The sequence below is a fragment of the Phodopus roborovskii genome, unplaced genomic scaffold, assembly GCF_943737965.1.
Source record: "Phodopus roborovskii unplaced genomic scaffold, PHOROB, whole genome shotgun sequence".
In the NCBI taxonomy this organism is placed as follows: Eukaryota; Metazoa; Chordata; class Mammalia; order Rodentia; family Cricetidae; genus Phodopus; species Phodopus roborovskii.
Window position 1 is genome coordinate 28,522,419 of NW_026126541.1, and position 25,001 is coordinate 28,547,419.

Sequence of the window (25,001 nt, forward strand, 5' to 3'; positions counted from 1 at the left end):
GTACAAGTTTTATTAATGAAACTTGTAAGAAGTGCCTGTCATTTAAAAAGTAACCTTCTCAATATAAGTTACAAGACTACATCTACTCCTTTGATACTAAGAATGAACAATACATACATATTAACATTAAGGTTTTTCTTACTGATCTGCAAACACACAATACAAATAAGATGAATGACCCTTACTTTGGGTTTCATACTTGTAAATTCTGTTCCAGTGTTGGGTCACTTGTAGCATGAGTTCTAATTGGTATTAATAATAAAAACCCAGAGATAGATATTGGGGTTCAAGCTGAAGATCAGAGAAGCAAAGAAGCCAACCACTAGAGAGTTCTCACCTCTACCAATCCTCAGACCAAATGGTCGATCCTGTCCTCAGACTGCATGCCCAGACTGCATAGGTCTCCACCAACCCTCAGACTGCACTGTGCTCCTGTCTCCTCCTGCCTTACATTCCTCTCTAGTGCTGGGATCACCTTTGTGTGAGCTCTGATTCTCTTTTAGACTGGATCACTTTCATGTAGCTCAGGGAAACCTTGAACTAACAGATATCTGTCTGCCCATGTTTCCTGAGCAATGGGATTCAAGGTGTACACTACCACTACCTGGCCTCTATGGCTAAGAGTATGTGTGTCACCCCTGCCTTGTAGTGGCATCTTGCCTTGCCAGTGAACTTGTAGCAGTGGCCATACCCTGACTGCTTTAAGGTAGAAGTGTGTGTGTGTGTGTGTGTGTGTGTGTGTGTGTGTGTGTGTGTGTGATACTCTCTCTTGGGTCGTGGAGATCATTGGAAGAGCAGAGACTACATTATCTGGAGCAGGAAGGCCACGGTGGCTATTTACTCTTATCTATGTAAGTTCTTCTCTAAGAAAACACCCATTTATCTTTTATCTTGGGTTTGGTGAACTCATTTAAACCCTGACTTCACTGAGTGGCCTATACGACTGGCTGATTGGCTAGCTTTGCACTCTGATCTTCAGGCAAGCTTTATTAGTTAGATCATAAACAAAATATTACTACATTTTCCCTTTTTTGTCTAAAATTTAAAAGGTTATAATTAATATAAGAAAACTATATGCAATAAGTACAATAACTATACATAATATATATAGGCATTAAATACATCAACAATGTCTAGTTCATTTACATTTGACAAATTCAGAGAAAATACTCCATATCTATCCTATCTTGGTGAATCCAAAGTGTTGTACCTAATTTATTTTCTATCCTAACTTGCATTAGCATCCAAAACTACCTCCTGATATCTCTCAACCTTACACACTGGCAAATAAGGAAGACTATGACTATCTAGTCTTTTATTTTCTCTTTTCTTCCTTGTTTGCATGTGTCTGTTTCATTTGTGTGTACTCATGAGTGTGTGCCTTTCTTTTTCAGTGTCTCAATGCATTAAGAACTCACTGAAGGCTCAGCTAGTTAGTGCCAGCAAGCCCCAGTGAGCCCCCTTTCTCCATCTTCTCCACCACAGGGCTTATAGGCCACTCTGTGCCTGCCTTTTGGTGGGTTCTATAGGGTGAAGTAAAGGTCTCAGCCATCTCCCCAGACTCTCTATTATCATATGTGAGTGTGTGACCGTTTTTGATGTATACAAATCCTTAATTTTGTGAAATCAATATGCAATGTTTCTGCTGTCTGACATTTCTGTTTTGATTGGAATCTGTCCATTTTGAGTTTAATCATTGCACTTACATTCACTTATTTTTGTTATCACTTGACCTTCATCCTTTCTTATCTATCTAAAGTCATTTCCACATAACTCTGTCTCATTTATAAAATTGCTGGGCTGCGGCTGAGACTCAGTTGGTAGAATGTCTACATAAAAGGCATGCAGCCTCAGGTTTGATCCCCAGTGTTACATAAAACAGGCATGATGGCACAGGCACAATCCTTTGGGGATGCAGAGATAGGGGAGTCAGAGTCCAAGGCGTTGTTAGCTAGTTTGAGACCAGCCTGGGATGCATGCAACAAAGCAAAGAAACAAATGCACGACACAGTTGACAGTAAGCACACCAGACCAACTTCAGTCACCCCCCCCTGCAGCTGACAGCCAGGCTCTTGTTTGCTTTTGGGATTCCTAGCTTGGCTTTCGCATCTTTTTCTTTTCACTCACACAGTGTCCTAGCTTTGACATCTGTTTCTGTCTTTTGAAACTGGTTTGGACCGTCTTTTGCACCTCTTGGCTTGATACCTCACTTGCTTGCAATGACCATGGAACACAAGGTAACAAGTGTTCTTTTGCCAGCTTTCAGCTCCTGGAACCAGATTTGGTGAGCAGGCCCTCCTTACTGGAAGGAGGTCCGTAAGCTGTGATGGCTCAGGATGTCAGCCATGCAGCAGCCTGTGTGTTGGCAGTGCACAGGTCTGCCCTCTTAGGGTTGGCCAAGTTACTGGGAAATAGGAGAAAGGGAGCAAGAAGAAGGGCTTTGGGGTATCTTTATGCTTGTTGCTCAGCCTAAGTCTGTGTCTCATAAGGACTTGGAAGAAAAGCCTGGGCCTTCCTACGTCACCATCCAAGAAAATGAAACACAGACTTTCCCAGAGGCTAATCTGACGAGGGCATTTTCTCAATTGAGGCTTCCTCTTCTAAGGGAACTCCACCTGTTTCAAGTTGACGTAAAAAGCTCTATGGCCTCCAATCACAAGAAGATAGGAGAACCATCCATATCTTGATATATTGAAATATATTGATATATCTTCATATATATTGTAGCAGGTATAGCTGTTGATGTTTGGAACTCTCTTTCCAAAGAGAATAGGGGGTCTAGACTTTTGAGGAAGTAAACAGGAAAAAGCATCTGATTCTTATAGAAGGTGATATACATTTTCATTCTCCCATTCAATGAATACATAGTGAGTGATGACCAGAGACTGGCAGAAGCTAAGCACTATGGGTAAGGTGATGAAGTAATGACATAGACATTGATTTTGGTTTCATAGAGCTTACAGACTTGAAAGGGCTAAGAATTTACTTCCCCTCCTGCTGCCCTCAGGGCAGGCAGCTGTAACCGCTGGAAAACAGGAGACATGTTTTCTAATGCAAAATGCTAATGCTCCTTTGGCTTCTGCAACACTGAAAGCACCCTAACTTGTGCTTGGAACCTGAGACGACTAACTGCCTTCTCTGCTTCCCCCTCCTCCATGTAGTGCTGGGGTATATAAGCTACCCCACCCCACCATGGAGTAAAAGGAAAATAATAAAGAGCCTTCTTAATATCAAGCAAGAGTCCTGTGTTATTAACCTCGACACCCTCCGCAGTTTCTCGGGCTTCAACAGCAGCGCAGGTGCCACAAAAGGGTCTTACAGAACTAAAGCTCTATGCTTCTAAAGATGCTGTGTTTTCCGCCCATTCAAGATATTTTGGCAGTATAGTACTTGTCACTCCGTGTCTTAGGAGAAGTGAGTAACGTGAGTAAAACTACACAAGATTCTTGCCTTTATGGGGCTAGCAGCCTGGTGAGGGAAACATGAAATAATCCCAGCAGTATTGGTGCTGTAAGAGCTGACACGGAAGTGGGTGTACTGGACTAAGAGAGTCTTGTTTGAGATAGTACCAGTTGAGCTCTGAAGTTTGGTAATGAAGGGAAGGAACAAGCATTGTGGGTAATCTACATAGTATATGAGGAGATATCGTAAAGAAAAGGTGGCAACCTGGAAGTCTGAGAGAGGCCAGTGTGGCTGTGTCTCATGGTTTGAGAGGTAGGCAGGGCTTCAGGGCTTTTGTGTATGATATCTGACACAGAAGTTCAGCCAAAATTCTGCATCGTGTTTTCTCAGTGGGTATCTAGGTTAATGACTTAGAACACTTAAGCCATTATGTGCTTGGGCCACAGAATCTTGAATCAAAGAGGCAAGCAGTTGCTAGCTTGGCCACTAAAACCAATGACCAGCCTCTTGCCATTTAATGGTGATACTAAAGGGAGACTAACTTTTCATTTATTACTGATTTATTTTTTATGACATTTAAACATTTTTATTTTATTATTGTGTGTCTTAGGGCTACTATTGTTATGATAAAACACCATAACCAAACTTGGGGAGGAAAAGGTTTATTTGGTTGATACTTCTATATCACAGCTTTTCACCAAAGGAAGTCAGGACAGGAAGTCAAGCAGGGCAGGATCCTGGAGGCAGGAGCCGATGCACAGGCCATGGAGGGTTGATGCATACTGGCTTGCTCCTCATGGCTCATTCAGCCTGCTTTCTTACAGAACCCAGGACCACCAGCCCATAGATGGCTCCACCCATAAAGGGCTGTACCCTCCCCTATCAATCACTAATTAAGAAAATGCTAACTAAGACATTTTCTCAATTGTGGGTTCCTCCTTTCATATATCTCGTTTGTGTGGCAAATGGACATGAGACTAGACAACACAATAGTGTTTATATGGTGTGTGTGTGTGTGTGTGTGTGTGTGTGTGTGTGTGTGTAGGTCAGTAGACAGCTAGTGGAAGTTGGTTCTCTCCTTCTACCACAGCACCCAGTATGGACTTCTGGTTGTCAGGCTTTGGGGCAAGACTGGGACAAGCACATTTACCTTCTGATCCATCTTGGTGGCCCAAGAATATCTTTTCTAGGCCTTTGTTTGCACAGTGCCCTGTGCAGCAGTGGAACAGAATGCTGTCTTGGGAACCCATCCATTTTTCATTTGCTACCTTTATGTTCTTCAGCTATTCAATAGGAATAGAAATAATTTCTTTTCAAAGTCTGTACTTAGCACACCGCCTGACTCAGCAACTATTCATTAAATATAACTATTATTTTATCTGTTAAATGGAGACAGCAGTAGCTGTCTTCCGTGTTTCCCCTCCTCCCTTCCCTTCTTCCTCCTTCTCCCTCTCACCTTCTATAGCCCTGGTTGGCCTGGAACTCTCTCTATGTAGACCAGGGCTCCAATTTGTATAAAGTGTAAATCCTCCCTTTCATAACTCCCTGAGTGCTGGGATTAGATATGCAATTTACTTTCCTTCCTTCCTTCTTTCCTTTCCTCCTTCCCTCCCTTTTCTTCTCCCCCCCCCCTTCTCTTCTCTTAAGGAAAGGTCTTCCTTATGTATCCCTCTCTAGACTCGAAATAGAGATCCCCCAATGGCCAAGCTTCCCAGTTCCCTAGTGCCAGGATTACTGGCCTATTGGTCCATTGCTGGTTGTAAAATCTTACTTTTTGTTTTTGTAGACAGGATCCTACCTTTTCAGAGGCATCTGCCCAGGGCAGGATAAATGCCTGGTGCATTCTGTTAAAAGTGGCCTTGCACTTTCCTCTTGCTTGGGGCTACTCATTTTTCGATTTATGGGTGTTTTTCCGTTTGGCAATCTGCAGACACCAGGCTGGGAAGCAAGCACAACTACCATGCCCCGCCCCGGCCGGCCACCGAAGATCAGTTAGACTGAAGCGCCGGGGCGCAGCAGAGCAGATCAGCCAATCAGAAGAAGTTTGGCCCTCTGCAGTTTCCGTCCGCTCACTAGGAGGCGCTGCGGCGGCCGCGGCGGCCCGGGCTGTCGCGGGCCGGGGCGGTTGGGGCTAGTGGCTGCGGCCATGGAATGGAGTTCCGAGTCGGCGGCCGTGAGGCGGCACCGCGGCGCGGCGGAGCGTCGGGAGGGCCCGGCGGCCGCGCCGCACCGGGAGAGAGAGGCCTCAGCGCAGGCGGACGCGAGCGGCGGCGGGAGGACGCGGGAAGGGGAGCTCGGGGAGCGGAGGCGCGAGCCGGGGCGCGGGGACCGCGCTGTCCGAGGCGCGCACGGTGCTGGCGCTCGCACTCTACCTGCTCGCACTGCGGGCGCTCGTGCAGCTCTCGCTGCAGCGGCTGGTGCTGAGCCGGACCTCCGGGCTCCAGGGCGAGTTCGACGCTCGCCAAGCCAGGTACGGTCGACCGGCCCGGCCGCACGTCCGCTGCTGCCCCAGGCGGGAGAGCCCGGGGTGGGGAGCTCCGGGTCGGTGACTCTAGTCTGGCTGCGCGGTGTTGGGTTCGGGGGGGGGGGTCCCTGGGCGCACGTGGGTGGGAAGCGGGGTGGTCCCGCGCGTCCCTCTGGGTCTGAATGGCGGGTATCCGGGGCTTGCAGGCTCCCCTTTCGCTTTCTCAGGGTGGCCAGGTGGATCGAATCTGCTTCCCCGTGCACTCTGCCCCGCCCGCAGATGATTGGTTGTTAGCACGCCCCTGTGCGTGGGGTGTTTGGGCCAAGACTGCGTTCATTAAAAAGCCCTTTGGGGATGGTGTTGGGAAGGGGGTAAGGTAGTGTGCTGCCTTCCCAAGCAACGCAGCCCCCAAATCCGAAAGCTGTGGACACTAATCCAAGAGGCCACTCATTCAGAGTTCTGCCTACACTTTCTCAAGTTCGCCTTTGGTCAGTGGCCCTAATGTGATAACGGATTGTATAGGGCTCAAGCTTTTTAAACGACCCCAGGTGTACTTGGGAAGGTGAACTCTTTGATATTGTAACTTGCGTCTTAAACCAGATGAATCCTAAGCTAGCAGAAAGTTTTTAACTGCGGTTGTTTTAAAAGCTGCTTCTTTGGATGTAGCGCGTTGAAAACATTTTCTTAAGGGTTTTTCTCACCATCGGTTTCTGCCATTTAGACCCAGTAAGGAACAATCTGTAACTAGCCTGTGAAGTTGTGTTTTCCTACCTAGCCTTCAGCAGCCACACATACTGAATATAAGCCCTAGTCTTGGTACTGATTTGATGTGGAGTCAAAGGAGGAAAATTTGAAAGCATTAGTTCCTGGGATGTAATATAAAGTGATGAAACCTCCAGGTAATTTTCTTGGGGTGTCTGATTTTTTTTTTTTAGTTTATTTGTTTACTTATTTTTTTTTTTAAAGTGCCTTTAGAGGCAGAGGCAGGTGGATCTTTCTGATTTCGAGGCCAGTTTGGTCTATGTAGTGAGTTCCAGGATAACTAGTGACCATGACTTAGACATGGGGGAGGGGCAGTGTTTTTGCATTTGGTTTTTCTTTATGTGAGAATTCAAAAGAACTAAACTTTCTGAGGTAGGAGGCAAGCTCTAAGATATGATCATTTTAAGTTTATCATCATCATTCCTTTTGATTGCTTTCAGGGATTATCTGGAACACATAACAGCCATTGGTCCCAGGACTACAGGAAGTACAGAAAATGAAATTCTGACAGTGCAGTACCTATTGGAGCAGATCAAACTGATTGAAAGACAAAGCAGCAGCATTCACAGAATTTCAGTGGACATACAAAGGCCTACAGGTTCCTTCAGCATTGACTTCTTGGGAGGTTTTACAAGCTACTATGACAACATTACTAATGTTGTGGTAAAGCTGGAACCCGGAAGTGGAGCCCAGCATGCTGTACTGGCTAACTGTCACTTTGACTCGGTGGCAAACTCACCAGGTATGTACTTGTCATAATTACTAAACAGTGGCCCACAAGCCCCATGACAATCATGAGATGTTTTTGGTAGGCTGAAGTAGCCTTATTATTAGTTTACCATGTGTCTGTCCACTTGTAAGTGCTTACACAGCCAGGCGTTGCACTAGGCTTTGGGAAAAAGATCCCTGCATTTCAGGAATACATGGTTTGGAGGACATTACTTCTAGCAGTTTCTGTTCACTTCAAAAGTTAGAATTACTGTCCACTGAGGGTATGATATATTGCTAGAATACTTAGCCTAGCGCTCTGAACAGACATTGGCAAGATAGAAAACTTGATGTTTAAGACAATGACTGATTTAATACATATTTGTCAAATCAGTATGAATCCCCTAAATTGAACTTGCTTATTTTTTTTTAATTTAACTTTTTATTGATTCTTTGTGGATTTCACATCATGCATTCCAAGCCCACTCATCTCCCTGTTCCGCCACTTCCGCCCTCTGCCCTTGCAGCTCCCCCCAAAACAAAATTTAAAAGTAAAACCAAAAATAACAAAACAAAAAACATAAAAAAAAAAAAAAAAAGTTTCGGTGTGGAAGCTGTCGTGTGGCTCAGTGAGTCACACAGATTATCCTTTAGTCCACACATCTTTTCCTGTTAAGTGTTCATTGCAATGAGTCATTGGGAACTTTTTTTAAATATAAGATTTTTCAACCAGGTGGTGGTTGCATTAGAAAGGCAGAGACAGGTGGATCTCTGTGTGGTCTAGGCTAACCTAATTTATAGAATGAGTTCCAGGAAAAGGCTCCAAAGCTACAGAGAAACCCTGTCTCGGGGGGGGGGGGGGGGGGGGGGAAGAAAACCCAGAAACAAAAAAGAAAAAAAGAAGGTAACTCAGAAACAAGTTTTCAGTAGTTTAAGTGGTTTCTTCATGTGTCCCGAGGCCAAACTCTGGGTCTCTTTCTCCCTGCAGTAGCACCAGAGAGTGCAAGGTATGTTGGCAAGAGCAATGGTAAGAAAGCATTTAAAACTCTTCAGCTGTTTGATGGGTATTGGTTGAAATGAATGTAGCCAAAACTTAAACCAGAAGAGGCATTATGTATGCTTCCCCCAGAAATGTCGAGGAAAAGCATTACAATCAACAGGAGTAGCTTGGAAGTAGAGAGATGCAGTTAGCTTGAAAGTTCTCCTAGGATGTAGAGGTATTGATATAGCTGTGGGCCACAGGGATTCTGTTTGCTTTTTTTTTTTTTTCATATGTATTTATGAAGTATTTTGAGAGAGAGTGAGAGTATGTATGTATGTATGTACATACGTATGTACTTGCGGGCCAAGAGAGGGTGTCAGATTCCTTGGAGTTGGAACTTAGACATCTGTGAGCAGTTGTGGATTGTGGTGTCTGAACTTGTCCTCATGATTGCGAGGCAAACTGTCTTAACTGTTGAGTTTTAAGGATTTACTACTATTTTGATTTTTTGAGACAGGGTTTCTCTGTGTCGTCCTGGCTGTCCTGGAACTCAGAGTTCCTCCTGCCTCTGCTGGAATTAAAGATGTGTGCCATTACCACTGCCCAGCTCCAAGGATTAATTTTTTTATTTAGAGATGGTGATGTTTTGGGAAAGTATTAGAGGGAAACAAAACCTACCATTGAAATGCTATTATATGAAACCTTCTTATTGTAATTAAGTCCTAAAATCTTTTATCATGTAAGTAAATTTCCTTGACTCTCTTACAATGGCCTCATGTCTTAAACCAATGACATGCATTATCTCTAAAATTTCTTCTCTATATACTCATGTAAACAAATAAGACATGCAAAACAAAAACAAAAAACAGCTAATAATATAGGAAGGTAAGAATGGAAAGTAGTGTTTCCTGAGATTTTAGACATAAGAAGACCCCTTTTCTGATTATCACGTCTGATCCCACACAGCTGGGGTAGGTGCTTGACCTCCTGGCCAGGAAGAGGGTATCTGAGTATCATTAGGCCTTCTTGGGCCTATTGCCTAATTCATTTTTTAACTTCCTGTTAAATGGAAAAATAATGGCTAATTTCCTGATAGTATAGCTCAAAGGATTAAGTGTAAGTAAAACATTAGGACAGCATCTTTTAAGGAAATCTTCCCTTGTTGTTGGTACTATTGTTGACAATATTTCTGGTTGCCTTCGTGTATAGCAGGCTCAATATAACTATCTGGAGTCACATAAGACATAAACTAGCCTTAACTTGAAATGATTTTGTGACTGGATATTTCACATTTAGAATATGCTTTTCTTATTCAGAAATTAGTATACACATGTTCATTTTTTTTTTTAACGGCAGAAGTGTTTTACCTTATGCTTGAGACACTAGACAAGGCCATCCTGTGTTCATTATTAAGATGCTTAAATTGGAAAGGGACACATAATGCTCTGGGTTTTTTTTTTTTTTTTTTTTGGAGCATTGCATTAGAAAGACTGGATATATAGGTATCAAACAAATGTAGAAACCCTGAATTTTTCTTTATCTTTCGTAATCCTTATGTGGGATGGATCCTTGTAAGAAAAGATAAAAAAGAAAAAGCAGACAAGGCTATTTCCCTGTGCAGATGTACCTGGGTGATACAGAAGAACACTATTTCAAAGAGGTGGTTCAGCTCTCTGGCTTAGCTATTCTTGTCATCAAGAACAAAACTGTTTTTGAAAAGTGAGAAGACAAAGGGAAAGAACCAGGTGGGGTGTAGCTTAGTGGGAGAGTGATTGCCCCAAGTCCCATCCTTAGTGCCACAGAAAAACCAAAACCAAACCAAAGGAGAAAGGACCTAGAATCAGTGGGCAGCAAATGCTGGAGATGACATGTATGGCAAGTAAAGTCTAGTTGGCTAAGTTTGCTGTCTGTAGGCTCTTCAGGGGCTAAGGTTGTCTTTGGAGGTTAACCTTTGTCCTTCCGGGTAGAGGGGGAGGTGGAACACCTGCATAGATTTGTGTTCTGCTTATAGGCAAGTGGGGGGAGGGCAGGGAGTTTTTTCCTGTTTCCTTCTGGATTTCTGTTAGTACCAAATAGTGTTTGCATTGTCTGCTGCTCTTCACACAATGCCAAGTGTATGGCTCCCATGTGGAGTCCACTAATGAAAAGATTCTTTGGACAGCCATTAGAATGCCCACCCCATTTCTTTCATACAGGGTCTCATGTAGCCCAGGCTAGCCTTGAACTGGTTTCACACTTGGCTATGTAGCTGAGGATGACTTTGCTGAGTGTGCCACTGTGCGTGGTTTAAATGACTAAAGAGATTTTTTTTTTCCAGATTGAATCTATGGTTTTCTGCATGCTAAGTAATACTCTATTTCTAGTTTAGAATCACTTTTATCTAAAATTTTATAATACTCATACTGATAGTGTGAAGGAAATATCTACCAATAATAAGGTAGGAGTAGTTTTTCAACCACTCTTCAAATAGGTGTCTATCTCCCAAATCCTTTCAGTGGATGAACTCACTGAAGCAAGAGTATTTGTGTGCTGGGGATGGAACCAGCACCCGTACTTGCCGGGCAGATGCTCTACCACTGAGCTATACTACACCTTCAGGAATATTATTGAGACATCCTCAACAGTGTAGTCTAGGCTGGCCTGAGCTTTACCAGCAATTCTGCTTTAGCCACCAAAGGACTGGGGTCGCAGGCCTCGCAGACCTGCTCAGCTGTGTTTAATTTCCTGTGAGCATCATTTTTAAGTTCTCAGCAGCATATGTGGACCCAGGAATTGATACCCACTAGAAGTAATGTTACCCACAGAAGGGCCTCATTTATCGGCTCAGCTCCTCTGCGTGGTGCCAGGTCATCAGTGAAAGAGACATTTGAGTTATTTTGGGGTGACTTCAATTTCAGGGTTGATTCTAAGTGGAAAGGTATGCAACTTAACCACTTGGCCTTTTTACTGTTCACGTTCTTAAAAGAATTTTGACCCCTTTCTGGGCCTCTCCTAAGACACTAGAACCATTAAAGTAGGGGAAAGTGAATGGGAAGTTTAATTTATCAATCAGCCATATGAGGATAAACGTTTTAAACCTTACTTAGAATAAAGAAAAGTGTTACTGTTTGCTTTTTATTTTAAAAGAACAGTTTCAATTCAAAATGGAAGTGTTTATCTGTTTTCTGGAAAGTGGCACACATAAGCTTCATCAGCTTATACTCCCTGCTCTAATTAATACTAATCAGGTAGCCATTATTTTGTTTCACTGTGACTAGTGACTAAAATACAGTCCAATATTCACCAAGAGAGGTGTCATTAGTATTGTTTCTTTTTGAGCAAGAGTGAGTTTTAGAATTTAACAGAGCCCCAGAGCAAGTATTTTATTTTACCCGGTTACAGAGCCTTCCCTAAGTTTTCAAAGAGAAGAAAACTAAGGTGGGGTGTTTCCCAGGAGCCAGGCAATGGGTGCTGTCCCGTTTAATCTGTGCATAGCTTGAACCATCAGTCCGCTTTCGAGACCCGGAAATGGTAAATGACATCCTGCTCCCCAGTGCCTGTGGAATGCTATAGCACCCTGCCGCTCTTGTGTGCACATCCAGAGGTGCTACTGCCTGAGTTAGAATAGTGTTTCTCACTCTAACTGCCCTTTAAGCTCCCTATTAGGAGAAAAATGAGATCTAGAAAACAGGGCTGCTCATTGACCTCCAGTGTGCCTCAAAGTCATGCAGCCCAGTCCTGCTGCTCTCTGCAGCCCAGTCCTGCTGCTCTCCTGCAGCCCCCTGCAGCCCAGTCCGGCTGCTCTCCTGCAGCCCAGTCCTGCTGCTCTCCTGCAGCCCAGTCCTGCTGCTCTCCTGCAGCCTTCCTGCAGCTCTCCTGCAGCCCAGTCCTGCTGCCTCCTGCAGCCCAGTCCTGCTGCTCTCCTGCAGCCTTCCTGCAGCTCTCCTGCAGCCCAGTCCTGCTGCCTCCTGCAGCCCAGTCCTGCTGCTCTCCTGCAGCCTTCCTGCAGCTCTCCTGCAGCCCAGTCCTGCTGCCTCCTGCAGCCCAGTCCTGCTGCTCTCCTGCAGCCTTCCTGCAGCCCCCCTGCAGCCCAGTCCTGCTGCCTCCTGCAGCCCAGTCCTGCTGCTCTCCTGCAGCCCAGTCCTGCTGCTGTCCTGCAGCCCTCCTCTTCTTGGTTGTTTTGAGATTGCTTTTTGCTGCATTGGTTTCTCTATTTTAGTCTATATTGGTGAAGGATGGGGACCCCTTTGAGCATGTCAATAATATCATGAGCTAGCTCACTTAGAAAATCCAGTTATAACTTTTCAGTGTCATCAAATAGCCAGTCAGTTCCTTCAACTATCTCCCACAGAACTTTCAAAGTCAGCATATAGGGCCCAGCAAGATGGCTCTGTGCTTAAAGGCACCTGCCACGCCCAGCTGCCTGAGTCTGGACCCACATAGTGGAAGCAAAGAATGGCCTCTCAAAGATTGTCCCTCAACTTGCGTATGTGCACTGTGACAAGTGTGCCTCCCAGCCTGCACACAGAGTCAGTGCAAATGTTAAAATAGTGGATTTTATTATTATTATTTTTTAAATCAGAGCACTAGAGTTCTTTTTATCATCTTTAATATTATTTCCTGATGTACTTGACTGCATGCTATACCTTTCCAGTGCTGCCATTAGTTTGTTCTTCTTACCATTCAGGCGCCTCCTTTGTGCTCTTTCATTACTCTGTCCATTCAGAAAATCTTTAAAAAGTGTTACCTCATCCAATGTGAACATCCATTGCAGAGTGTTGCTCCGTCTGTAAATGTGAAGTGCTACAGCTTTTATGGTTTTGAAGGTCAAGGAAATGATAGAGTGGAGGAGGCCATAAGTACCAGAAGTAAAGAATTCTCCAGGGGGTGATGGGAGAGGATGAATCCCAGTTGGCCTTAGGTCCTATCTGGTTAATTTTTCAACACAGCTATTGAGTGTGTACTATAAGGGTGGTTCCAGGCACCGATTATGTCATTGAGCAGACCAGACAAGGATCTTAATGGGTGTGTCTTTGTTGGGCATAGTTGTCATCCTATGATGACAGTCATGCTTCCCGGTCATGCCGCTGTTATGACGCTTCTCTGAGGGGAAAACTGCATTCCACAGGCAATGAGAAGTACTGAGACTCTGAGAAGTGACTCTGTTTTCTACTCCTAGGTGCCAGTGATGACGCAGTTAGCTGTGCAGTAATGCTCGAGGTTCTCCGTGGCATGTCAGTGTCATCAGAACCCTTGCAGCATGCTGTGGTGTTTCTCTTCAACGGTGCTGAGGAAAATGTCTTGCAAGTAAGGTTTTATTGTTTTAAATATTTGAGCCGACAAATGGCTGATTACTGTTACATTTCATTTGTGTGTTTTCTGGAAAGGGTGAAGCAATGAGGCAGAAAATCCAGTAGATATCAAGTGTTGGCACAAAGGGTTTTTATAAATAATAGGAACTTTGTGTTGTTCATACTTGCAATGTGTATGTTTTGTTTAAACTCAGAGTTATACACCAAAAGAATGAATTTTAATGTGTGAATTTTTTAAAATAAAAGTAATTTTAATGAAAAAATAAATATTTGAGTTGAGTAATAATGAGAGCAATAATGATTGGTTAGTAACATTTATTGTGTTTTATTAGCAATATGAGTAATGTCATAAAATAACATGCAAAACAAATACTGTACTTAGTAGTACTTTAAAAATACCCATGATGCAGACATGCTCAATATGTTAGAAACCCAACTCATCTTGTTAGTATGTGATTCTTTTATTTTCACTATCTTCCCACCCCCCAAAGGACAGTGTTTCTTTGGTAGCATTGTCTGTCCTAGAACTGGCTCTGTAGATCAGGCTGACCTCAGATGCATAGAGATCTGCCTGTTTCTGCCTCCTGAGTGCTGGGATTAAAGGTGTGCACCACCACTGCCTGGCTGTTTTCACTTTTAGCTTTTGAAACAGGGACTTGCTGTGTCTCCCAGGATACCTGGCACTTGTGATCCTCTTGCTCAGTTTTCTGAGTGCTGGGATTACAGGCATGTGCTACCATGCCCAGAAAAGTGTTTGATTCAAGGGCTTTTGAATGTTATAATTACTCTCTGAGTTTCAGAGAGATGATTTGAGGAAGGTACACAGTACGAATGCCCAACCATATGGATTATCTCTCCTGCATTTTCTTAACTTTTGCATATCCTCACAGTGACTTTCCTCTTGGCTAACTGAACACCATTATATACAGGAAGATGCCTTTAGAGTCTGTCTGCCTTTAAAAAATGTTTATTTTGTTCCCGTAGTCCCCACCTTTTCAAGATAGCCATTCTGTCATGCAAATAAACAATATAAAAACATATTTTAACATACATTTGTTTCTCCCTCATTAAGGCCAGTCATGGTTTTATTACTCAACATCCCTGGGCCAGTTTGATTCGAGCATTTATTAACCTGGAGGCAGCAGGTGTAGGAGGGAAAGAACTTGTGTTCCAAACAGGTATGTGAGGTTGCGCACTGAGCATTTCAGTGCAGTTCTGGTCTTATGACAGTGGAAAGTTTTTCAGTGTCACGAATCTCTTAATGAGCAATCTATTGAATGAGATTTATTTTTAAGATGTGAGGTAATTTTAACTTTGTGAAAAATTTTGGTGTGTACATGTGTGGTATATGCACGTGTGTGTGTGTGTGTGTGTGTGTGTGTGTGTGTGTGTGTACATGCTTATGGTTTTGGTGTGTACATGTGTGGTATATGCACGTGTGTGTGTGTGTGTGTGTGTGTGTGTACATGCTTATGGTTTTGGTGTGTACATGTGTGGTATTTGCACGTGTGTGTGTGTGTGTGTACATGCTTATGGTAGCCCAGATGTGTTAGCATCCAGTGACTTCTTCAGTTACATCCTACCTTATAGAGACAGGAACTTACACATTCAGCTAGGCTGGCTGATCATTTTTTTAAACAAAACAATGTGATCAGCATGTGGTTCCTCAGTAGTACATATTATATGCAAATGTTATTTGGAACATGCGCTGCTGTACATTGAGTTATTTAGTTCGCAAAGCAACTTGAGGAATACATGCTGCTATACTTGTACTTTGTAGATGAAGAACAGAGGTGGGCGAGTTTAACTTGCAAGGTTTTATAGTTGGTATGGCATGATTTGAACCTGAGTGATTGAGGCTCAGAGTTGGTTCAGAGCCAGTAATGGGATTATAGTATGTGCTGGTTTTCTGTTTTTTTTTTTTTTTGGCAATATGACTCAAAGTAGAGTTAATTGGAAAGACAGATTCTCAATTGAGGAACTGCCTCCATCAGACTGGCCTGTAGGTATGTCTGGGGGGGCATATCTGTGGACATTTTCTTGATTAATGATTGATGTGGAAAGGCCCAGCTTCCTGTAGGTGGTATCACTCCTACACAGGTAGCCCTGAGTTTCACATGAAGCAGGCTGAGCAAACCGTAAAAAGCACGCCAATAAGCAGCCATTCTTCCTCTGTGGCCTCTGCTGTAGATTTGCTTCCAGGTTCCCAGCTGAAGTTTGTACCTTGGCTTCTGTTGTGATGGACTCTATACTCTGAAGGCTAAATGAACCCATTTCTCCCTGCAAGTTCCTTTTGGTCAGTGTTTTACCACAGAGCTGAGAAGCAAAAGAGGACATCATATAAAATGCAATAAAAATACACAAAAAATGTAATTAAAAATCATATTCATGGGGGGAGGGGTGGCGGTGCATGCCTTTAATTCCAGCACTCGGGAGGCAGAGGCAGGGGAATCTCTGAGTTTGAGGTTAGCCTGCTCTAAACAGCAAGTTCCAGGTCTACACAGAGAAATCCTGTTTCAAATAACCATTAAAAAAAAAAAATCACTATTATAATGGTGAATATTATTTTTAATTATGGATGATTATAAAGGTTTTTAAGTGATAATTTATGAGTTAGAATGAGAAAATTTACCCACAGTTGAAGGAAATTAATTCCATCACTGAGTTAATTTGAAAAAGTCAAAAATGGACAGCAACCATTTTATTTAGTGGCTCTCTGGCTATTATACTTACTATATTTATATAATATATAACATAATACATATTATACTTAATAGCCAGAGAGTTTAAATTTTAGGCAGAGACTTTCCTGAAGATAACAGGATACAATTAATAAATACCATGTACTAGTCATCCTAGCAGAAGTTAAAGCTCACAGATTTGCTCAGCCAAGGCCTGTTGAGACCCAACACTGGAAAGTCCATTTCTTGTCCTCTCCTTCTACAAATTTGGGCAAAGTAACAATGCATTTTAGCCACACACATAGCTTCTGCCAGAAGCTGTTTTTGTTGTTGTTTGAGTCAAGATGGTCTTACTTCGTATCCCTGGCTGCTCTTGAACTCCTGATCCTTCTGCCTCTTCCTTCAGAGTGCTGGGATTATAGGCATGTCATATCATGCCTGATTTGCCAGGAGTCTTAATGGCAAGTAGTGTTTTGGGTGAGGTGGGCTAGAGGAAATGACTTTGTAGCATCTTTAAAAGACATGGTATTGTTTAAGTTTTGAAATTACACCAAGTACTAAGTGTTTTTTGTAACCTAAATAGTATCATATTTCAATACTCTCAAACTAACTTTACACTCTTTCAAAATGGAACCAGGTCTAAATAGGGAATACCAGGTCAGCCAAGGCTACATAGGCTTGACTCAAAACAGACACTCACTTACACACACACACACACACACACACACACACACACACACACACGATCACAAGGTGAGATACAGCAAGATTTTGTTTTAGCTCTCAGATTTTTCTGTTTTCTCTTGAATCAGTGTGAAGCAGCTGAAGTCTAACATCTATAGGGATAGGCAGCTGTCTCCACCTCCAGCTTCTTGGATATCATCCATAATAGGAGGAACACTTTAACAGCTACTAAATCAAAAAGGAGCAGCAGAGAACTCTAAGCAAAGACAACAGTGAGTTCTCACCTGCTGTGAAAATCCCAGGCTCTGCTAGAGCAACAGCCCATGTTACATATTTCCCCGCCAGAAGTGCACTGTAAACTAAGTACCTTCATTGTTCTATGCTCTTATTCAGAGATAGTGCCACTCACTGCCTATAGACAGCCAGCTTCCCTGTGGCGCTGCTGTTTTCTAGAAAGCCCGCTATTGTTTGTGCATTTGACTATGAGAACAGGCACTCCTGGGCCAGCAGGTATGGGTTGTGTTTCAGAATGTGTGCCAGATCGCCATCCTCAGTGTTTTTCTGTGTGGTGAAACTTGTCCTATCTTGGCTTTTCAGATCAAACAGTTTGTACTCTCCAGAGTACCATTGTAACTTCAGAGGGAAATGCTCATTTGGGGAGCTTTTGGTGGCTGGAATAATCATTCTTAATGTCAGAAGCAGTGGCCCACCAAGTCAGCACCATAGTGAGTCAGGATGCTTGCCGGCATCATGTTTGCAGATGTTAATAAAATACAACCTTGTAAAATTTAAACAGATTAAACCATTAATATATGTTCCATTTTGAAAAACCCAGGCTCCACCAGCTGAGTAGAAGAAACCCTGTAAGCCAGACACTCATGGCACTCACAATGCCCTGAGCAAACCGGTGCTACAATTGTTTCTTTCAGGGAATTTTAAATAATGTCTATTTATGCACAAAAACACATATACACATTGTTTCCTTAAAATGTGGTATTTTGCAACTGTAGACTTCTTTATAATATATATATAAATACAAATGTTTATAAAAATAAATCATGGCTTATTATATCAAGATAAATGCCCTATAAGTTCACCAACTTAAATGGTAAAATTTAGTGGTTTTTTGTTTGTTTGTTTTTGTTTTGTTTTTAGCTATTTCCATAGTCATACATAATTCTAGAACATTTTTAAAAAGTTTATGTGTATGTGCTCATTATCTTTGAATATGTGTGTGTCTGTGCAGGTGCACCCAAAAAGGTTTGAAGAGATCATAGGATCTCTTGGAGCTGGAGTTAAAGGTGTTTGTGAGCTCCTTTACATAGGTGTTGGGAACCAAACTCTTGTCCTCATGACTGAGTGGTAAAAATTCTAACCACTGAGCAATCTCTCCAGTTCCTAGAACATCCTGGTACTCATCAGTTAGCTGTTGCTTATATTTCCTCAGTACAGCCAACCATGTGTGGGTATGTTGAACAAAGCTATCTGGTTAACCTTGTATTGTCTTGTTTCATTTCAGGCCCTGAAAATCCTTGGCTGGTCCAGGCTTATGTCTCAGCAGCTAAACACCCGTTTGCTTCTGTGGTGGCTCAGGAGGTTTTTCAGAGTGGAATCATTCCTTCTGATACTGACTTCCGGATCTACAGAGACTTTGGAAACATTCCAGGTACTCTGTCAGTGGCCATAGGCTATTAGGTCAGAAGCAAACTCTACTTCTTGAGGACACTGTATATAAGAGCTTTGTCTTCTGACTCACCAAAGCAAAGTTCTTGATCCTCTCCTTTAAACCCATAGTAACTGAGATGCTGCCTGCTGTAGGGTGCTGTTGTAGACCACAGTGTGGGAGTTGGAGAGAACCGTTTAGCACTTCACCCCCAAAGATGCCAGGGTCCTCAGCGACTTTGGCTCCCATGCTTGTTGTCTCGATTTCCAACTCCTTTAGTGACTTGTATAGCCCAAATTCTATCCCTCAAACTTTCTTCCCTAATGTGTGATTTAAAATGCTTTAATTATTATGCTTCAAATTTATGGACCATAGTTACAGATTTTGTAAGAACAAAAAAGGGTTTATGACATTTCATGAATATGACAGACATCAGGCAACCTCATGTTTTGCCATTTTGTCTTTTAGAATTTATTATGTTAAACAAACAGGCCTAACCCTAGTCTGATCTTTAAAGTAAGATGGCGTTTTCATTTTCTGTTTTAGGAATAGATTTAGCTTTTATTGAAAATGGATACATATATCACACCAAGTATGACACAGCAGACAGAATTCTCATAGATTCCATTCAGAGAGCAGGTTGGTATTAACAGGTTTGGCTTTTGGCATACAATGATGAAATATCTAGAAAGTGCGTTCTGTATGTACCCTGTGTGGTTGAATGAGTTAGATTTGAAGTTGGAAAGAAGAAGGCTTGCATTTTTGTCTTTACTGTCTGACTTAGCAGTTGTCACTGTGGTTACTTAGAAAGGAGTGGCTCAGGGCTATGGTGGGGGATGCTGATTTACTGTGAAGATTTGGAAGGGCGGCCCCAGGCTTATAGGGTTGTTGAATAGTAAAGAATGTAGCTAAAGTGAGAGCTGTGAATCGGAGGTCGCATCAGGACGTGGGTTTGTGTTTGTGGCACTGGCTTTGAGTAGAGAATGATAATGTGGGCCCGTGGTAGGGTGGTGAGGACAGATGAGGCCCTGACCTAGCACAGAGCATTGTGGTGCTTTCCAGGGAGGCAAACCTGAGCCTCAAAGATTTGATAGGGATTTGGGCTGTGGAGAGGAGATGACTTTTTAAGTCAGAGCACAGCACAGGGGAGGAGGAAATGGGGATAGGGCATGGGAGTATGGAAGGCTTCAGACTAGATTGACATATTTTTGGAAGAAGGTTGAAGCATATGGGGGAAATTGTAGATGACTTCAAAAACCATTAAGATTTGGTGTTAGGGTACCACTTACCATGTGCAAGGCCCTGGATTCCAACCCTAGCATTAAAAAACAAGTGGCTGATGGGACAGCTCAGCAGATAAAGGTACTTGCTGCCAAACCTGACGGCCTGGGTTGATCCTGGAACTCACACAGTGGAAGGTGAGAACTGACTCTGGAAAGTTGTCCTCTGACCTCTAGCTATGTGCAGTGGCGTGCACTAAGTTTATAAGTGAACTTACTAAAGTGATTTTAAGTGTCACCTGTTGGCAATGCAGTACGGGGTGGAGGGTGAGGGTTAGCCTCTGACTGTCATTTATGTGGGATAAGGTGCCTTGACTGGTGCTGACAAAACATAGGAGTGCTGGGGAAGCAGGAGCGTGCATTTTATTTGGATTGTCTTTATGAGAGAGAGAGGGGAGAGAGGGGAAGAGAGAGAGGACAATTTGGATTGTCTTTATGAGAGAGAGAGAAAGGGGAGAGGGGGAGAGAGAGAGAGAACACGAACCTTCCCCTCAACATGGACATGGTTCTGTCAGTCTGGACAGTCTTAATTTTTTAGCTATGTTCTACCATTATTACTTACTATGTAGGCCCAACTGCTAAGTACTTGGCATCCTCTGGCCTCTGCTTCGAGATGTTAGAATTACAGGCATACATTACCACACATGGCTCACCTTTTAAGTTTTTTAATTTTTTAAAATGTTTTGTTTTGATGAGGCAGGATTTCTCTGTGTACCCAGAGAAGGCCTTCTGCCCTCTGACTAAATGTGGTTTTTATTGTAATTTGTTTTGGTTTGTCATCCTTGGGTATGGGAGACCAAACCCAGGCCTCGCGTATGCATTCCATTCAAGCTCTGTATCACTGGTCCCTGAGCCACCTCTCCAGTTCTTTTAGAAAACGTTTTTGTTTAAGAGAAGGTCTTGCTGTATGTATAGCTCAGGCTAACTTTGAACTTGCTGTGTAACCTAGTGTGGCCTTGAATTCACAATTCTCCTGCCTTTGCCTCCCCTTCCTAATACTGCTTAACATTTGTAACAACTTTCTCTGTTCTGATCAACTTCCTGAGAAGTTTTGTCTGTTTCACCACTGAATTTCTGGTCTTTAGAGCAGGGTTTCACATAGTTATAGTATATTCCACAAGGAAGGCCTATAACGGAGCTTTGGGATTGTCCAGTTGATCTTAGGGGAGAGCTGTAGGAGAGGGCCAAGGTTGAGCTTCCAAGTGGACAGGAAGAAAAGCAAGAGAGGGACTTTACCTGGGACATTTGGTAAGAAAGGGGGAGAGCTCCCAGTCACTTCTGTTTCAGATAGTGCCTGATCTGTTTCTGCTTTACATGGTATGTGTAAATCACGACCCAATCGATCATCTTATCTGTCTTATTAAAAGGTGACAACATTTTAGCAGTTCTTAAACACCTAGCTACATCTGACATGCTGGCCTCTTCGTCTGAGTATCAACATGGAAATGTGGTCTTCTTTGATGTGTTCGGCCTGCTTGTCATTGCATACCCTTCTCGTGTTGGCTCAATAATAAACTGCATGGCGGTCATGGCTGTTGTTCTGTTCCTGGGGAAAAAACTGCTGCAGCCCAAACATAGGAGTAAGTATTCCCCTAAGGTATGGGTACTGGGATGGGGTGTGATGTCTGAGAGATTTTACCCATTTAGGAGTAAGTATTCCCCTAAGGTATGGGTACTGGGATGGGGTGTGATGTCTGAGAGATTTTACCCATTTAGGAGTAAGTATTCCCCTAAGGTATGGGTACTGGGATGGGGTGTGATGTCTGAGAGATTTTACCCATTTAGGAGTAAGTATTCCCCTAAGGTATGGGTACTGGGATGGGGTGTGATGTCTGAGAGATTTTACCCATTTAGGAGTAAGTATTCCCCTAAGGTATGGGTACTGGGATGGGGTGTGATGTCTGAGAGATTTTACCCATTTAGGAGTAAGTATTCCCCTAAGGTATGGGTACTGGGATGGGGTGTGATGTCTGAGAGATTTTACCCATTTAGGAGTAAGTATTCCCCTAAGGTATGGGTACTGGGATGGGGTGTGATGTCTGAGAGATTTTACCCATTTAGGAGTAAGTATTCCCCTAAGGTATGGGTACTGGGATGGGGTGTGATGTCTGAGAGATTTTACCTATTGTTTTTGTTTCTTCCTAGGAAGTATAGCATCTTAGGAGAACATTACTTGATTTATATTTTTAGAATTCCTAGATAAGTACTGAATTGGTATGCTCATTATACGTTCAGGTTGGTGAAGTCAACAGTTTTTGCACTCACCCTGAAATTGGTAAAGTTAGCCGACTTGTCTGCTGTAATCAAACTAATGGAAGGCAGAGCCTCATAATGCCAAAGAGCTGTTGTGCAGTGCAATGCCCTGTGCCCTGCGGGGATCTGTGGGAAGCTGCGCTGTGTGCTCCTGGAGCTGCCTGCTGTCTGAAATAGACCCTTAGTATTGTAAACGATGTAAAGAGAGGTGCTTTCATGTGTACTTCTTCAAAAGAAAAGAAACTGTTAGGTTTCCCTACTTTTTAATAGCAAATTTTAATATGTCTTGAAATTCAGTAATATTCAACTTTATAACTTGCGTTAAAAGTTAACTTTATATACAACCAAAAAGAAAAACAAAAGGTTTATAGAAGTTGACTTTTTATGTTTTAAAAATATTTGTATTTTTTTTTTTTTTGTGTGTGTGTGGAAGTCAAGAGGACAGCTTGTGGGAGTATCCTTCCACCATGTGGTCCTGGGTGGCCTGCTGAGCTGCCTGCTGGCCCTGTGGATTACTGTTAGTGACAAGCTCCATTAAGTCTTCTTCACTATAGGCCATCAGCACAGTGCAGAAGATGGATGCAGTGCTTCTGGTTAAATTGTTCCCTTCTACCCAGGTCATTTCTGCTTGAAATGTTTCAGAAGCTAAATTGTTATATGTTATTCAAGATAAGTATTTAGCAGCAATTTAAATAATTCTTTACCACCAGTTATTTTCCCTGTCATTGTTTTCCAATGTTAACATCTTTTAAAACATTTTTACACTTATTTATTCATTTATTCTTGTGTGTGTGCGCGTGCGTGTGCGTGCGCGTATGTGTGGGGCTGGTAATACTACCATGCACCATATGCCATGGTGCATATCTGTGAAGTCAGTAGACAACTTGTGGGCTTCAGTTCTGTGGGGCCTGGGGATTGAACTCAGGCTGTTAAGCTTCTGTAACATGAGTTCTAACAGGTCTTAATAATAAAAACCCAGAGTTGGGTATATGCTGAAAGATCAGAGAAGTAGAGGAGCCAGACACAAGAGAGACCTCTAGTCTCTACTGAATCCTCAAACCAAATGGGTGACCCTGTTTCTAGGAAGTCTAAGATCGAATGCCATGAGCTCCTCTTTCCTCCCAGCCATATCACTCTGGTCTTCAACTCCCTAGTGCTGGGATTAAAACATGTGACTCCCAAGTACTGAGATTAAAGGTGTGAGCCACCACTGTTGGCTGTTTTTTTTAGACTGGATCAATCCTGTATAACTCAGGGTGATCTTGAACTCACAGAGATCCGTATGCCTGTGCTTCCCGAGTGCTGAGATTACTGCCTAGGGTCTATGGCTAACTAGTATAGCTAATTCTACACTTTGATCTTCAGATCACAAACAAAATAACACTACAGGCTTGTATGGTAAGTGTACTTTCCTGTGGAACCATCTTACCAGCTCTCTTCTATTGCCTTTTAGCAAGAGTTTATATGGAACTTTGGTTTTTAAAAATCCTTGCTAATGCTTAAACAAAGCATCCCAAAAATGATGACGATTACTGCCACTTTGCCTAGTAAGGAGTGTATCTGAATTGTTCCTGTGAGACATCTCTTAAGAGCTTTTACTATTATGGGAATTTCACTGTGTTCCTTGAATATCATCCTTTATTCTTATCCCATTCAGTTCTCTACACTATACTGCAATTATAGTAGTGATTTTTTTTTTTTTTTTTTTTTTTTTTTTGTTTTAAAATTTGCCTCTTTAGCTTTACTGGTGTTATAGTTGATTTGATGAAGATGGTGACATTAACTTTTTGTATTCTTCTCTATTAGATGTTGACTACACAAGAGACTTCTTATGCGGACTTGCCATCACTTTCATTAGCTGGTTCACGAGCCTTGTTACAGTTCTTATTATAGCAGTGTTCGTCTCTCTCATTGGACAGTCTCTCTCATGGTACAACCACTTTTATGTTGCTGTTTGCCTGTATGGGACTGCAACAGTGGCTAAAATAATACTCATACATACCCTTGCAAAAAGATTTTATTATGTGGTAAGTGGCTGAGGTGTTTTGTTATTTTCTTTTTGCTGCTTTCAAGAATTGAAGACAAACAAGTGAAATTTATTATGTATGGTCTTTCAGAGGCATTAGACATTGTTGGCATGGCTATAGAAAATGCTGTCATAGTGTTAATTTCGTGGAGTTAGCTTATTCTGGGAATGTGTGACTGTCACTGTGCTCTTCTGGACTGTAAGACTGATGATGGTGGCATTGCTGGACTCTCAGGCAATGTCTGACACAACTTGTCTTCTTTCCTAAAAGAATATTGCATTTAAAATGTTCTCATTGGTTTTCCCATCACTCTTTCTTTTGTTTTTAAGATTGTGTCATTTCCCTCTTTCTCTTTCACCTTCTAATCCCTCCCAAATACCCCTTCCTGCTCTCTTTCAAAATCATGGCCTCTATTTTCAGTAGTTGTTATATACATGTATGTATAAATATATGTATATGTTCACAAATATAACCTCTTTAAGTCTATATACTGTTAATCGTGTATGTTTTTAGAGTTGGCCATTTGGTATTGGATAACCAATCCCTAAAAGATTATTTTTCTTCCACTCAGCATTCCTTAGTTGCCTGTCTTTCTTTGTGTAGGGCCGAGGCCTTGTGCAGCTCATTTAGACAGTCATGTTGGTGAGACTATGGATGTAGCTTCTGATATTACTAGGGGACAAAGTCTCATAGCAAACTCCCTGATCTTCTGGCTCTTGCAATCTTTGTACTTCCACTTCTGCAGTGTTCCCCGAGCCTAAGGTTCTAGAGTTGTTTGTAGATGTAGTCACTGGGACCGGGCTC

At 42.6% G+C, this 25,001-nt stretch overlaps 1 protein-coding gene across 1 annotated transcript in view; it reads left to right on the forward strand.

Annotated features, from left to right (window-relative positions):
- The first annotated feature begins 5,521 nt into the window (after nt 1-5,521).
- Ermp1 (endoplasmic reticulum metallopeptidase 1) overlaps nt 5,522-25,001 on the forward strand; it is a 34,304-nt gene continuing 14,824 nt past the window's right edge. Inside the window, 9 exon segments of the mRNA XM_051199952.1 lie at nt 5,522-5,685; nt 5,687-5,872; nt 7,069-7,370; nt 13,477-13,604; nt 14,682-14,787; nt 18,494-18,640; nt 19,184-19,276; nt 21,285-21,497; nt 23,977-24,197. Of these exon segments, the coding sequence (XP_051055909.1) occupies nt 5,549-5,685; nt 5,687-5,872; nt 7,069-7,370; nt 13,477-13,604; nt 14,682-14,787; nt 18,494-18,640; nt 19,184-19,276; nt 21,285-21,497; nt 23,977-24,197 (1,533 nt within the window). The 5' untranslated portion in view covers nt 5,522-5,548.